The sequence below is a fragment of the Carex rostrata genome, chromosome 13 (genome assembly GCF_964058835.1).
Source record: "Carex rostrata chromosome 13, lpCarRost1.2, whole genome shotgun sequence".
Lineage (NCBI taxonomy): Eukaryota > Viridiplantae > Streptophyta > Magnoliopsida > Poales > Cyperaceae > Carex > Carex rostrata.
In genome coordinates, this window is record NC_135930.1 from 11,910,796 (window position 1) to 11,927,731 (window position 16,936).

Sequence of the window (16,936 nt, forward strand, 5' to 3'; positions counted from 1 at the left end):
TGCAACTCTTCTCTGGTTTTAACAAAGCATATGGATACCGTAGGATTTTGATCGGATATCTCTTTTACTTCTTGAACTGGAGAAATTTGGATCTCTCCGTAACAAAAGAGGACGAGAATTTTAGAATTCAGATCCCCTAAAGTAACTCACATTTTGAGTTTTGATCTGAATCGTTCGATCTTTTCTGGTACGAATATTGAAGGGACAGTGGGATGATCACGTACCGAATCTAAAATCAAAATTTGAGTTACTTCAGATGTACCGACTGCAACGAAAAGGAATTTTTCTCAAAACAAAACAAATAAAAACTAGAGCGAAGGAGACTCAGTTAAAAACTTGATCTGCCAGAAGCACTGACGGGACGGGACGAGGGAATTTGGGTGAAGAACGAAAATGCCCCTTGATTCGCCTTAAATTTACCGAATTTGCTACTCAACCTCCTACCCTTTCCACTTATGTCAACCGTAGATACCTCCGTATCTAAAAGCGTAGCCGTGTCAGCATGCGGGGCCATGGCCGTATTCTACGTGGCAGTGCTGTACGCGCCGACTGGATTGCTACGGATGAGCGCGCGAGTATCACGTGAGCAGTTCTTTCTTCGTCGGTTTGTCTGTGCCGCCGTCTCTACAGCCGTCTCTCTGGCGGCTACTTTTTACCTGCTCAGAGTAATAATTCTCTTCTGATGTATCCATCTACTGTACTCCAACCTTTTTCCTGTAATTGTATACTGTATAATTTTAATCTCAGGATTTTAGATTTTGATTTATCCTTGTAGATATGTTAGCTTTAATTTGTATAAGTTATATATAGTTGCTTTTATGGCTTCCTATAAGAAGTCAAAGGAGTGGAAGAGATGTGAAGGAACATTCTTATCCTTGCTGTTAAGTTTGTATTTGAAGATGTGAATGGAGGAAAATGATAACGGTGTAATACATTTTTCTGAACTTCATTTTGATCTCTAATAATGGGGTGTAATTGTGTAAACAATCTCGCAGCCTCCAAATGCTTTTTGCCTCTCTTCTATGTCCCTGCAAACCAATTATAAAGAGTCTTGAACAGGTACCCCTTCTTCTTTGTGCCCATTTACAGGTTGAGAGGGGCGTGCAAGCAAAATCCGCTCCATAATTGCAGCACAATGAATCTATAGTAGGCTAGAGAATGGATAAATAAAACATTTGAAGGGCATGAATGTGATTGGATGATTTGAAGCATTTTAAATTTTCGTAATCCAAAAATAGGATTTTCAGATTTGGGGTTTAAGTTGTTGATTTTAACTTGTTTCTTTACTATTGTAATAGCTGGGAGAATTGGAGGGTTTATCAGCAATGTTGCGCGTCTTTGGCCTCCGGAGCGACCATTTGGTATCTTCATCTTTTAATCTTTATGTTTTCTGTATTATTGCCTATATTTTCTTAATTTTTGGATACAAATATTGTAAATGTCCCTTGAGAGCATAATCTCAGATATACTCATCCTAAAATAGCAGGAAAACTATTACTTGGTAGTTAGCACATAAAAATTTGACTAGCTTAGTGTTACAACTTCTCAACTGTAATTTACGCTGTACATACTGAGCAGATTTCACCCATGATGATCGATGTGAAATTAAGCACTTCTTTACATGCAGTGGCAAGCAGTGGTGATTCCTGTATCATTGACTTCCCTAGTGTACATGAGCTCCTTTGTGTGCAAATTACGAGCACATAGTAATAGTGACATATTTGGATGGATTTCTTGTCTGAAGGAGCTTCCTGAAGGAATAGCACGCTGTACTGGCAATGTGATGTCGTGGCGTAATTATGTCGTGGTTAGAGATTTTTTTTTTTTTTCTCAATAAGAACAATTGCATTTAACCTTTTAAATTTAACAGGTTATTTTACTGTTGACAAGTACTTGAATTATAAAATTAAAAAAATTACAGAAATAGACAATATCACTTTGTTGTACTGTGTTGGTGCCAGCAAATAACTTTTGGTTTGTTGCTGGAAATTTTTTCATTATTTTTGTATTTACCAGGCACCCATAACAGAGGAGGTTGTATTTAGAGCATGCATGGTACCCCTTCTTCTTTGTGCCGGTTTCAGGACTAGTACCATTATCTTTCTCTGCCCCATGTTCTTCAGCTTAGGTATTTTCACTTGCTTTTCAAGAATAGGCATGTGGCACCACAAATCTCAACCTTTTTCTTCTCATCACATACTTTATTTTCCTTATGTCATATTTATTATTTGTTTGTATACTTTTCAGCACATTTAAATCATTTCATTGAGCTATATTGCCAGGGTGGGCACAGCTTCTCTAGAGCAGTCTTTGTTGTAGGTACAATTGACCTGCATTTCATTTTAAATCATCTTCCAAATCAAATCCATGGCAAAAATGTACAACCAATAACAATTGTATTTTTTTTATATTTTTTTTTTCTGAATACAGGATTCCAGCTAGGTTATACTGTAGTGTTTGGTTGGTACGCTGCCTTTCTATTCATCCGTACAGGTCTGTACCTTACACCAAATTACCACACCAGTCGCTTTAGTACCAATGCTCATTTCTTATATTTAGCTATTTCAGTACTAGTTAAGTTGGCCAATCCTTACCAGACTTAACAAGATTGTAAAGGAAATATCATGGAAAGATGTCATGCATCATTTCCAGGATCCATGATACTTTTGGGTTCATACAGTTCAGTAGGTTCAAAATACATTGTTAGCAGAGGAAACAGAAGCACTTGTACTGGGTACAGACTACTGCAGCTTTATCGTGTGAATTTTTTCTTATTTTCCTTGCTCTTCTTAACTACTAAACCACAATGATACAGGAACTTTGGTAGCACCTATCTTAGCTCATATCTTTTGCAATTATATGGGATTGCCAACATTTCATGCTCACCACTTGCGAGGTATGTATTTTGGACTCCAGGTTGCTGTATTGTTTGTCCTATTTTGGTTGGGTACATTTGAGTGTACTTACAGCAGCATGTACCTTCTACCAAATGAGTACTAGGTTTTCAAGTGTTCTTGGTTTTTTTTTTTTTATTATTTATGTTGTTGCCTTTTGTTGCTTAGTCGCATTATTAAGGATGCATTTGAGGAAAATTGGGCAACGGTTAAATTGAGTCTTGATGTGATTGCACAACCGAGGCTTAACAATTTACCATTACTCCATGAATCTTGCAGGGTTGGAGATCGTAGCATTCTTTGCTGGTGGTGTGGGCTTTTTCATGCTTTTATTTCCTGCTACCAGACCAAACTTGTACAATCATAGGATCACTGAATGCAACTGTTGGCAAGCCTATTGTATCTTAGACCAATGAATTTTGTTTATTTGTCTTGGTGCATCTGGAGGTTCCATTAGTTAGGTCAATTTTTTTGCAATACTGTATACTCATTAGGTGTTAGACGTGGTTGGAGACTAAACCGCATTGGAGATGATAGAGAGGTCTCTGTCAAGTTACGAAAACACATATCTATGGGATTAAACAACCCCAATTTGTCAAGTTTCTTCCCTGCAATATTACCTAATTTTTAGTTTGGTTCCAAAATTGGTAGGAGCTGGTTCTATATATTAAAGGCCAATAGGATTGCTAGAAAGTAGAAACTACAATTGTATCAGTTAACCCTGGCATGGCTAATTACAACTATGTGATTCTGGTTTTGGTTTACTAGTTTGATTAAAGAATGAGAATTGGTCCAAAATTGTAATTATTAGAATTCTTAAAATTTGGGACCATTTCTGTTGTTTAAACTGATGTTCTTCAGGGAATTGAAGAATTCTAAAGCTCATTTCATTGGAAATTTGCTGCAAATTATATTCACTTATTGTTTATACGGAGTTACATTTGCAATTGGTCACACCCAAGTTAGTCACTAAAATTTGCTCTTATAATTAAAAAGATTGAGACATTTAAGCTAAGCAAACCATTCTTATGTTCGGCGAAAGATTTAATTATATGAGAATGGTTTCGCTTAGAATCATTGATCGTCAAAGTATTTATATATATATATATATAGTTGATGGCTTCATACTACGTTTTAAAAGAAAATGTATCTTTTCATGAAGCTATTTGTTCACTGTTTGTTCTCGCAACAGTAGTTTTTTTTTCTATCGTTCCCTTCCATAATCCATAAACCCATAATCAATTAAATTTGAAGATATATTTGAAATTTAATAACCATCTCGTTAATCTCAAATACAAAAATAAAATCCAAATTGAATTAAAAATAATATAATTATACTTAAATTGTAATAGTTCCGATTTGACACACTTATGGACACTGATCATATCAACAATTCCTAAATGCAAGGAGAGGAAGTCTGCAGTTTAAATATTTTGTACTGAAATAAATTCCATTTTAGAATATAACATAATTTAACTAAATAAATTTCGTAGAAAGTTTTTAGATTGCCCCAAATAATCTTCGACCAGGCCTGTAATTCTAGATAATCACAATGGTCCATGATAAATTACAGCCCAATTAAATTGAGTCATTATTTTTTCAAGAGCTCACCTTATATACCCACAATCTTTTCATTTCTTCTCTACCCCTCTTCCTTCCACTTCAAAATTACTCTGAAACCCCAGCACCACTACACTAGTATAGCAGAATTGAGTCTCTGATACATCGTACATTTCTCAACGCTAGCAACTTAAATTGAGGGGCTCGATTCTATGCAACGATCTACTGTACGTACGTGTCTCAGGCGGTTTAAGGTATAGATCACTTTCTCTGTAATTACTGGACGTCTTGTTTGATTCATTTGCACCTAATACAAGAGCAATTCTTGAAGGGTTTTGACAAAATGATTTTTTGAAGGGGTTAAAGAGTTGCTATCGGAGCAGAAAGATGAGGGGCATCGATGGGAAAAGTGATTTGCCCGACTCACTACTAGAACACATTCTATCTTACCTGCCTATTAAGAAGGCAGTAAGGATGTCGGCGCTTTCAAAGCGATGGAAGAACGTGTGGTCCTCTGTGCCTGTCCTCGAATTTGATTTTGCTTACTTTTTGTCAGAGGATATCTTCATTCACACCGAATATGGAACTGTAATAAATGAACACTCAGAATGCCACAAGAACTTTGTGAGGTTAATCGATGCTGCGTTAGTGTAGTTTTTAGGCATTGATAGGACTTTGTAGCTAGATCTCTTGCCTTTGATAAATTTGTAAAGGAATTGGCATGGTAAATGATTGCTAGATAATTTGATTCCCACATAATTAACGAGCCTATGCCATTCCCTTCCAAGTAGTGTTCTGTGCAAAATGACCTACTTGCCCATTATTAAGTTTCAGATTAATTGCAGCGGTATATATAAATGCCTTGCAATGATTGGCTCCATATCCTTTACAAATTAAGAGGAGCCCGTTGAGTTTGATGTGTCAGATGTTTTTTTCAAGGATTTTAATTATACTTTTAGTTGAAGTTTGCTTTTACATATTATACACTTCATTAATTATAAAATGGCATGATGTCAGTATTTTAGTATTGAAAATTAGTTGTATTCCTTAAACATTCTGTTTTGTATATGATCAATAATATATACTGAGCTTGTTTTCATGATTAAACAATTTAAGAAGTAAAACATTAAGGCCAATTAATGGTCTGTCTCTGTTATGAAGTATTCAGCAGATTGATATATATATCCTCGATCGGTCCTCCTATGATTGCAACAAGATGAAAAACTCCAAGCTCGCCCCATGCATATATACTATATATACAGATCGAGAAGACGAAATGCATATATATTAATATTATACATTGCTCACCATTCTAATGCAGTAAAATTGAGCACCAACACAACACGTACGTCATTGTGTTAATATATAGTAACATCATTGCTAATTAAGTTCCAAAATTTTCATAAAGATACAATTGATTGTTAATGTATCTCATTTCTGACAATCATCACCGTTACTGTCGGCTTGGACTATTAAGCTCAATCAAATTATAAATCCAAAAACACACGTAGAGTTAAATAAATTATTATGTGAATCATGTTTGGAATTAGTTCTTAAATTCTGAATCGAACAGGTCTTGCAAAACAATCAACTTGACTTTGAGCCACTTGGTGCCCATCGTTAAACACGTGTGGGTTTCGAGTTATTCTCAGATTCTTCTAACTTATTTTATTGTTGTTGTTGCTTGCTTGATTGGTTACTCTTGCTTTGTTGCTTGATTGGTAATTAGTTGTAGTTAAGTTCTTCAATTTTCTTTTGAATTTTCTTTTGACTTGCATAGCATGAATACATGAGTTGAACTAGAACATTTGCATGATATACTTGTATACATGATACATAGCATGATATGAACTATTTACTTGTTTTAAATGAACTATGCTAAAGAACTATATGTAAACTTGACAATCATGTAGGCACTGTATTCGAGGTAAGCGTGTATTTTTGTTATGTAGGCGCTGAATTTGTAGCGCATAATAGAAATTGCATAGGCGCCATATTCGTGGTAGCGCATAACTCGGTTATGTAGGCGCTGAACTTGTAGTGCATAACTTTAGTCATGTAGGCACCTGTCACACCCCGCGGCCACAGGTCGTAACAGTCCCTCGCCGTAAGCATACAACGCCGTGTATGCTTACAAGGCAATTAACAATTTAATCCAAACAACAAGCAATATAAACTAGTTTCTAATATATAATCAGAGTACACAGTCTAGACATAAAATAGTACAACAAAAGTATCACATCCGGATACCAACCATGAGGCATACCCTAAATCTACACAACAAAACATATCTAAGGTCATGAAGTGGTAAGCTACTAAGGCCTGCTACTCTCGTGCCTCTCCGGAATCAGTTGCACCAGTACCTGTAAAGTAACCCGAAGGGTGGGGGTGAGAATAAAATTCTCAGTGAGAATTTGCCACAGTTTAGACTATTGGACTTGCAATCAGACTCTATATTCAACAATGAAACCCAAACCATAACAGTTCAAACAGATATATATTCATAAATAACAGAATGCCAATGCTCGACAACAATTAATCAAACTGAATCACAGTTTACGGAATTTCCAAGATGAATTTCAAACACAACACATATTTGGCTTAACTCGACTCATTAGGGGTTGTAGCAACTACAGATATTCTTTCGAGCTGGACCCTTTATCAAACCCACATCTGTAGGGTTACTGACACCTACAGATGGCCCACCGAGCTGGACCCTTTATCTGACACCCATCTGCAATTGCTTGGCTTAACAGTTATTAAGGTCTGGTTCAAGTCACATAAAGAAAATCCTCTTTAGAATCGTTTCCAATATTCGTAATATTCAATTGACCTTCCAAATGCATTAACACGTAGGAGAATGCCACCGAGACACAGACGTTATACATGTCACCCACGATTCCAATTCACACCTCATAACATAATCACCCTCCCTCGTCCCAACCGGTACTGGGAAACATTGAGGGCCGTTCACCTAAGGCCATTAGGATCCTGGGAATCAAAGCCAGCATACAGCCCGACTTTGCAAATTCATTGGATCCAAGTGCTCAACTTCGTAAATCCATTCACATACATATCAAATCGTGGTGACTTTCAATCAAATCAGATCATAATAGATCGACACAACCAACAACCATACCAGCATGCAAATCACTCAAGTCACATAAATTCGAGTTTAATTTGATTGGGCTATGCAAATGCTTTACACAATTCAATGATGCAATCAATGATATTCAACATGACAAACGAATACACAGTTTAATTTCTGAAAATAAAGTATCAAACAAGTCCAAGAATCCCGCACCTGGTTACGACGAGCGTACCGCTTAATTAAGGATCGGACGTCTCGAATTGCCCTGCGAAATCTTGCTCGACCGAGCCTACACCTATATTATACGTATACTTGGTTTAACATTGGCTCACGATCGAGAGGTTTACTCGAGTTATATTAGGCTTACACCTTAACTAATCTCCTATCATTTGGTACCAATTCGTTCGATTCCTTATTTCTTACTTAAGACCTTTAAAATTCTCACAATTTACTTCTGGGTCCTTTAAACACTACACAATTCCAATTAGATAACAATTCATTCACTAGTTCACTAATTCGGTTCTCGTAACAATTTAGTTTACCGTTTGGTTAAACCCTAATTTGGTCAAATCTCAAATCAGCTATAAATGTTCTAGAAATTCAAGATCAAGGGGTAACCTTACTGATTATAAGTCTAATCGGTTGGATTAAACGAGTCAATTCACGATTATGCTCAATTTAGGTTTTGGCACGAAAACCCTAAAAATCGATATCTGAAATCGAGATGAAATCGGGAAAGAATCGGCAATTAAACAGTCAAAGAAGCTCAAGGAGCTAGTTTACAAGAAATTCGAACACAAATCTCGGGTTTAAAACGAAAACCCGAGCAATCGAGAAATCCGAGATTTTAGAAAGAAACGGAAAGAGAAAGAAATACCGAAGAGGAGAGCTAGGAGAGATCCACGACCGCTTACTCGGTTCCAACTTTGATTTCTCGCAACAATCGGGGGTTTGAAAGGAAGAGGAAGCTCTCTCGCCCTTTTTCTTCTCTCTTGGGTGAAAATCACTTAAAATGGGGAAAGGAATGAAGTGGGAGAGAGAGAGCAAAGGAATTATGCAAATAACCCCTCAGAATCATCCAGTGCGGATGGCTTCACCCGCACTCGGGACTTAAACGAATTTCGGAAAAATGCAAATTACACAGAAAAAATCCCTGAGTGCGGACGCACTCATCCGCAGTGCGGGTCACTCACCCGCACTCGGCACTTAGTCAATTTTCGGAAAGATTTCAGAAAAACTCCGAGCCTAATGCGGATGCATTCCACCCGCAGTGCGGGTCCATCCATCCGCACTCAGCACTTAGAAGAATTTCAGAAAATTCAGATCAACACATGATTTCATGAGTGCGGACACCTTCACCCGCAGTGCGGGTCAATCCATCCGTACTCAGCACTTAGGAAAATTCAGACCAACACAGAATTTCATGAGTGCGGACGCACCCATCCGCAGTGCGGGTCAACCCATCCGCACTCAGCCTATACGATCTCAAAATCTCGAAATTTCAACGCGGTTTTGATTCACACTTAACTTACTTATTTAGAGGAACCTTAATTAAGGTCTAAACTTCCATTTTGTTAGCACGATTTTTGATTCTTGCTTTTAAATCGTTAAAAATTAATTGTAAAAATTTCGTAACGTAACAGCACCCTATTCGTTTGTAGCGCATAACAGAAATTGTGTAGGTGTCACATTTGTGTTAGCGCATGATCAGAGTCTTGTATATACTTGGTTGAACTTCACACTTGAATCTTAATGGTCATGTAGGCGCTGAACTTGTAGCGCATAATCGGGGTCATGTAGGCACTATACTTGTAGCACATGACCGAGTATTGTTAATACCAAAATAGTTACCTAATATAACGATATTTTATTCTATCATGAATAGTCTTGAATAAAGGATGATATATGATATGGTTGCATAACTAAATTGGATTGAACTTTAAGGCTATTATACATGAGCATTGCATAATATAATGTTTTGTTATGCTTGATTGTTACAACTATCAATTGTTTCTTTAGCTTGCTGATTTTTTTTTGCGGTATTTGAGTATTTCTTAAAGTGAACTTATATTTTTGCTTCTTGACTGGTTATATTGGCAACTTAGATTCTTTGATTCTTATATTATTATTGTAATTTACATTTTTGGTGCTCAATGTTGTTTTAGTTTCAGTTGGTTTGATCTGAGAATAACTCGATTGGAATTGAATACTGCACTGGGAGATTTCAATCTCTCACCGTTCCACTTTGTGAGTTCCAGGTACAAAGTCCAAGAGATGAAAGGAGATGTCAAAACGAATGATTGCAGGGGTTGCCACAAACATAAGTAATTTTTTTATAATTCTCATCAAATGAATCTGTTATGGTACTTCAATTGTACTTATTTAAACTATAGCAGATTCATTTTGTCTTTCTTTGATACATGTAAAACAAATTAGACTTCAAAAATTTACTTCATGTATTGTGGATTCAATTATGTGTCATTGGTAATGTATTTATGTATATGTTGTAATTCATAATATGATCGCCTTGCGCTGATAAGCGTAGTGGGTTGTCTGTCCTGTTGTCGGGATATGACAATTTTTACAAGATAATAGTCTAATTAAGAAAATGATTCCTAGTCAATCTACTAAATTAAATAACTGAATTGGTATTTCTCAATTCATCAAAAAACCTAAATAGTAACAACAAAATTTTAAATATTCCAACAAGAAAACTTAACCACAAAAAATAATGGCAAGAGTAAGAAATTTAAACATGAACCACACAAGACCTAATTGACTTATTCTTCACTGCATTAGGAAAAAAAAAAAAAAGCAAAGAAGAAAAAAATAATTCACTTCTGTTGTCTAGATTGAGGCAATTTATTTCATTTGGGAAGTCCAGTTATAGGGTCCAGCAATGCCAAGGTTTCATCAGTCAGCACTTTTGGTCCACTTCCAACCCTGGTGCAAATGAAGTAGCTCACATCTCCCATGAATTTCTGGTACGGCACCTTATCTTTACATTCAGTAGGCGGTTCTAGGGTTTCTATATCTTTCATGGATGTCACACCCGCATCTTGCAATATCGATTTGTCACCCACAACAAAGCTACAAAAGTGCGAGTACAAATTACAAAAGATTTTATATGAACAAGAAACAAAATTAGCCACTAAAGAAGTGACATCACATGATACTGCCCTTGTACCCTAAGCTACACAGTATACACCATTTCTGGAGACATATCTGACCAAACTTCTGTACAATTTTCTGCATGTAAACTTTACGTCTTTACCGAGAATTGAGCAATACTAACTATACATGAGCAATGCCGTACTCTAATTTTCATATTGGCCATTTAACCAAGGATTGACATCCTGAATTGGTATATAGTACAATTCAGGTCAGGTATCATCATTAGTAATGTGTACCGAATCTTCAATATAATGCTTCCACTGGTGGTCAAGGAGCTGTCAGAAACCAATGTCTTCCCAAAGTTCGTAAATACCAGCATCATGCTGTGCCTGTATAATTATAAATACCTAGACAAATCAGTATCTTGATTGGGAGGGAATTGAAAAAGGAGCCTCTGAAGCAGAAGAGCTGCAGTCTTACGGTTTGGTGAAATTAGCACTGCATTGGGCCCAGCATCAAATGTGTATGCTACCTGCATTTATTTAGGTTTTACTGTAATTACTTAAAGAGATAAAAAGAAATTAAAAATTAGTTATGGCAAAGCAAATCCAAAAAAACTAATTAGATGTAATTTCAAGATACACATGCATAAAGTAATAACAGGAAACGCATTCACAAGTATAATACAAGCTACATATTTAGATACATATTATTGACCTATTTGGTTGTTTATTTGCTCATATTTTTGTTACTTTGTCCATTAATTTTGGTTGGTTCAGACTAGTTATGGGGGAAACTTTGCTAAATAGAGCAATAGTACTAGTATTTAGGTCAGAGAAGAGGATGCACTAGATGTAATTGAAGTAAAGCTTTCACAGAGAGAGGCCTACCTGTGGAGTTCCTTCAGAGTGGTTCCACTTCTCTACGAGATTAATTATCCTAAATTAAATGCAAAGAGCATTTTATTATGTGATTTATTAAGTGACATGTTTGGCTCGAAAGAAGAAATGAACCCAGGGAAACTTTAAACAAAAAATTGAACCCAGAATAGCAATTTTGCCTCAATTTCATAAGCAACTCCAAACATAAGCCCAACTAAACCTTGAATTTTACTGAATTATCCAATTATGACACAATTATCAATCTAAACTGTCACCCAGATGATTAAGTATGAACCACACAAAACAAATGTCCATACAAAACACCTCAAAAATGAGAAATATTTCAAACACACCGAGAGACATATATGTTCTTCCTCAGGTCAAATATAGGTTAGCACACTTAGGAAGGAGAGTTTTAGGTATCACTGAAGATATGATCAGTGCCTAAAATATCCATAAATTGTAGGGGTATTTCCTACATGGTAAAGGTATCAAAGGCATTTCTCATTTTGCTGAGGTATTGATGATGCTTTGACATTGAGGCTTGCACATAATTGCTTCAAAGAATTAAATATGGAAGCATGCATGTGTGTACCGGTGAGAGGTATCATTCATATAGAAGATTGGGGGACTAGTATCCAAGCATACAGCATGGAACTGATTGCTATCTGTACAAGCCAATTTAGCAAATGATGTGAAATCACGATTTTTTATTGCTTCTTCCATTTTTAATACCCGGGCAGGGACCACCGTCTGACATCATTACATCAAACAGAAATTCATTAGACAATTCCAGCTTTAACCATTGTTGGAGGTCCTCAATGAACTCAATTAGCAGGAGTAACCTCAGTTAACTTGTTTACTAAGCTAGAATTAATCAATTGTACGATAAAGCATCAAGTTCAACCTATTCTACAAGGTAGAAACCTCCAACTGTGCAATCAATTTGCCAAACTTTACTATGCAATTGCCTGCTTATCAGACAGTTTTGCCACGTTTTACTATAAAATCTGCAATTCATATTGACCAGACCTGGAACCGACAGATGATATCATTCCATACTATACAATTTGTTTGTCTAGACCTACCAGAAGTAAGGTATATATGGTAATATAAAACACTTTGGAAAAGGAAAAGGTAAAAGTTTTTCCATAGTTATTAATTCATCTGGAATAATAAAAGCAAAGTTTGTTTAGTAGGCTATTACATTATCAAACAAAGGTAAGGTACCTTAACTAATATTATAAGTACAAAAAAGATATACCTCTGCACGGTGGTTTATAAGAGCACTGGTTTGAACAGTTTCTCGCATGCCACTGGTACTGCTAGTCTCCTTCTGCTTTGAACTTACCTAAAATTTCAATAGTTCAAAATCACTTCTTGTATCCAGCATTTCTTTTAAAAAATACAATATGCATATTAGGGAAAAGATCTCCCAGAGCTTATGATCTCGTGTCTTCAAAAATATATACAAATATAGTCACTCATTCTTTCTTTGGACATAAGGCAGCATTTATGAATAATCTGGGAACATGCAGAATATACATCCAATTGCAAATCTTGGAAAGTCAAGTCCAACATAATACAAACCATCAGGTCTTATCTCTTTTTAAATAATAGCAACCAATTGGCAAACTAACTTTACATACCACAGCAATGATAACAACTAGGTCAGTCCAGTGCGTCTCGTCAGCCAGCTGAATTGCAAGGCTGTCACTTCCATCAGCATTCTGAAAACCCAATATCAAATTAAATAAAATCTGATATGATCTAACTAGATCATATTATCTTAGAATAGGTGAATTATTAGATAGATGCATTCATGTCTTGTATGCCTGACAGTATTCTACAATGATCATGTTGAGACATGTTCACTGACAACAATATGAAAGCCAACACTTAATTATGGTTTGACACCACATGACTTGCACAGATTTTATGGGCAACAGATCACAGATGCATCTCTATATACAATGTTTAGAAAGCCATAAAAGACAGTAATAAATACAATATGCAGGTGCCACTAAACATTTAAAAAATAAAAAGAAGAAAAGGAAAGCATTATCCTTACATTTCCCATGGCCCATTTCACAAAGCCTCCATACAAGCTACGGCAAGCGCTCCCAGAACCTTGCCTATTATAAGAATTCCCATTTGAAAGAATAAGCAAGTGGGTAAACAAGCAAAGATAAAAATGTTGGATAAATATATAAACATGTATACACACATGTTTTGGTCAAAGAATCATGTACATTTATTCAATAAAACCCATCTAAGCTCTCAATTCTGTATTAACCTATAACTTGACACAATTTAGCCTTATTTCTCAAAAAAATAAAAACACACACACACACAAAATTTAGCCTTAGAAAATATGTCTTTTAGTTTACCATTAATCAGTCAATTGTGGAATTAAGCTTCAGTTAAGTACCTGGCAATTGATGAGATTTGTCCCAAATCATCCTTCACATTCATCAATTTTGCAAGGGTATAAACTAAGGGGTAGAGAAAGAAAGCAAAGTCAGCTAAACAAAAGACAATACCTAATCATTCGTGAGCATAATATAGAATTTTAGAGTTTTCACAATCCTCAAACTTAATACCACACTTATTGGATCCAACAACTGTTCACCCCAGTCATTATGTCATGCCAATCCAATGTCATTTTTTGCCAACAGAAAAGTTTATTATATTTCCCCACAAAATACCATATACATTTAAGACATGAAAATGCTAAAAGAAAGCTTAACGTCAAATAACACATGACTAAAGGTTCCCTGACTTTTGCATGACATCACTTTACAACTAATTAATGCAAAGCTGAAAACCAACATTTAAGCTTGACTAATTTGACTTTAATCAAGAAATATACTGCTCACTTGAAATAAATCCCATGAGGCACATGCATCAATAATAACATGCACCATTTCCATCAGACTAACCTAACAGCTCGGTCCGGATGCAAATTAAATAAACTTGCAGAACGTTAATTTACACTGTTCAATATTGGGAATGATTTAATACTAGAGGGGGAAAGAACAAATTTGTACCGAAGCATGCAAAACCGGCAGCAGAAGAGGCAAGGCCGGCAGCAGTTGGGAAATTATTGTAAGATGAGATGTGCAGATGCAACCTCTCCCAATCTTCTTTTTTTATTTTTATTCCCTGTTTCTCATCTGAGACTTCATTTGCACGCTTCCTTATTTCCCTTAAGCACTTTTGGTACCTCTCACCTGACAGAGGTATCTCCTGATAAAATTCACCACATTAAAGCATATATCAGAATTCAGAAATAACGCCTCATTAAGTAATAAAGGCAATTTACATTATCATTTTCATCAGAATGAAAAAAAAATGATTTTTCAAGTGATTAAACCAGGGATAAATGAATCAGCTTGAGCCACCAGCTCTAAGCAATTTGCAACATTTAAAGGGACATATGCGAAAAAGATCCTGGCGGCTAAAAACTTGGGTGATAAAACACAGCACGACTACAAAGTAGTAACTACTAACAAACTTTTGAAATATGCAAACCTTGCCATTGAGCCACATGCGGTCGCGAGAGAAGCTAGGGCTGACGGCGACAGTGGTGGTGGCGGAGAGGTGGATAGGATCGAGTGTGAGACTAATGCTGTCGTTGATTGGCAGTATGAGACCCTCGTCCCGCTTCCCCCAGTACTTTATCACCGCTATGTTCGTCGGAGACCTCCCCGTGACCATTACCACCCAGTTGGATCCTTCCTCCGCCATTTGATCCAGACTGACCTGCTCAGATGAGATCGAGGAGACGAAGGCAAGTTAGGCACGCACTGTCGGAAACGGACAGAGAGGCAAAGAAAAGAGAGAGAGAGGAGACAAAATTCAACACAAGGCAGCGCAGCAGGAACAGTTGCTCTTAAGAGCGAATATTGTATATATGTTTTGCTGTCATTTGCGGGTAAATTATGGAATTCATAATTCTGTTTAGATCTGAATCGTCCAATCATAATAAGCACGAATATTAAAGTTCTGTGCTATTCTGACAATTTTTTTTTTTTTTTTTCTTGCTTCAAATATCTGTAGTCTGAACTGCTCAGTCAGATGAGATCGAGGAGAGTTTGAGCACAACTTTTGCTTATTCTGGAGTTTTGCGCGAATTCGTGTGTTTGTTAAGATTAGGAATGATAATTGCTCTTTCTGAGCAAGCACAAATAGATGAATGATAATTGCTCTTTCTGAGCAAGCACAAATAGATGAATGTAACGGAATATTTTTGTAGAGATCTGAACCGTTGGTCCATTTCACATTAGTTCGATTCTGATCGGACGGTCTTTATCTAACTAAAAATATTCCGTTACTTTAGAGGATATGGACTCGTATCATGTCATCTATTTGTGCCGTGCTTTGCTTGCTCAGAAAGAACAATTATCACTCCTAACCTTAACAAACAAGCGAATTCGCGCAAACCTACAGAATAAGCAAAAGTTCTGTGCTCAAACTCCCCTTCATTCATTTATGGTTGCATAACCGCGCAGTCTAATATTTATGGTATGTTTAGATTTTAAAGAAATAGACATGCTTGATGTCCTGCACAAGTGCATATATTACATGAAATTAATTCAGAGATTTGGGGAATCTTTTTTTTATTTTTTATTTTATGGCTGCGAATGGATAACAAACATCGGTGACAACTTCTCAAAATCAATTATAAAATTATGCTTTATTGTAAATTGTATTCCATCTTAATTACTAATTATTGAGTCCACTTTTGACTTTTGAGTCGTGCCAACGCCATCACCAATTCACCATGCATAGAGCGATTGTACATCTAAATTAAATGTATTTGTATTATCACCACCTAATATCGGAACAACTATTCAACTTCAAGAGGATCGGAATCTATCCATGATTTAGTTATGGCCACTGAAGACTTCACTTCACTTCACGTGACAAACGACAAATATAATTAATTCCAAGAGAGACCAAATTCTTTCTGATTAATCAGTCTTGGCAGTACACAGCACAGCACAGCACGTTGCCCACATGCGGGGCGTCATCCGTATTTATTACTAACACAAGTTGAAAGATAAGATAACTATTGCAAGTTGAAAAAAATGAGGTTGACAAAGAAAAAACAGAGAAAAAATGAGGAATCAAAGAAAATAACTGGAAATTAACAGCTTAATTTTTTTATCTATTTGATTAATTCATACATTGTTATCAAAGAAGTTGAACTAAATAGCATCACGACAAAGTGAAAAGAAACTGAGGACTCAAATTTTCTTGTGCAATTGTATTTATAATTCTTTATCAAATATCTCTGGTCTAATCAAGTGGTCTATTTGAAAGAACCGAACCTAGGAAAATCTTAATTCTTTTGTTTTGCCTTTGAACTTTCTACATGTACACCTTGAATG

The 16,936-nt window shown here is 36.1% G+C and overlaps 2 protein-coding genes across 3 annotated transcripts; one reads left to right on the forward strand and one right to left on the reverse strand.

Moving 5' to 3' along the window:
- The first annotated feature begins 299 nt into the window (after window positions 1–299).
- On the forward strand, window positions 300–3,485 carry FACE2 (farnesylated protein-converting enzyme 2). Its single transcript, XM_078314177.1, has 8 exons — window positions 300–665; window positions 1,299–1,361; window positions 1,628–1,807; window positions 2,017–2,128; window positions 2,248–2,319; window positions 2,431–2,493; window positions 2,816–2,896; window positions 3,174–3,485. The coding sequence occupies exons 1-8, from the start codon at window positions 456–458 to the stop codon at window positions 3,308–3,310; spliced, it is 918 nt and encodes a 305-aa protein (XP_078170303.1). The 5' UTR covers window positions 300–455; the 3' UTR covers window positions 3,311–3,485.
- Window positions 3,486–10,147: 6,662 nt separating this feature from the next.
- LOC144563967 (diphosphomevalonate decarboxylase MVD1, peroxisomal-like) lies at window positions 10,148–15,439 on the reverse strand. Of its 2 annotated transcripts, XM_078313418.1 has the most exons (10): window positions 15,075–15,439; window positions 14,591–14,789; window positions 13,972–14,035; window positions 13,612–13,675; window positions 13,190–13,270; window positions 12,805–12,891; window positions 12,136–12,293; window positions 11,550–11,598; window positions 11,067–11,191; window positions 10,148–10,635 (listed from the first exon to the last, which is right to left on the reverse strand). In XM_078313418.1, exons 1-10 carry the CDS (start codon window positions 15,288–15,290, stop codon window positions 10,413–10,415), a joined length of 1,266 nt encoding a protein of 421 aa, XP_078169544.1. In that variant the 5' UTR covers window positions 15,291–15,439; the 3' UTR covers window positions 10,148–10,412. The 2 variants fall into 2 exon arrangements, with proteins under 2 accessions (XP_078169544.1, XP_078169546.1); XM_078313420.1 differs by lacking the exon at window positions 10,148–10,635 and having other exon boundaries at window positions 11,077–11,191; window positions 11,509–11,598; window positions 15,075–15,427.
- Between the last annotated feature and the right edge of the window lie 1,497 nt (window positions 15,440–16,936).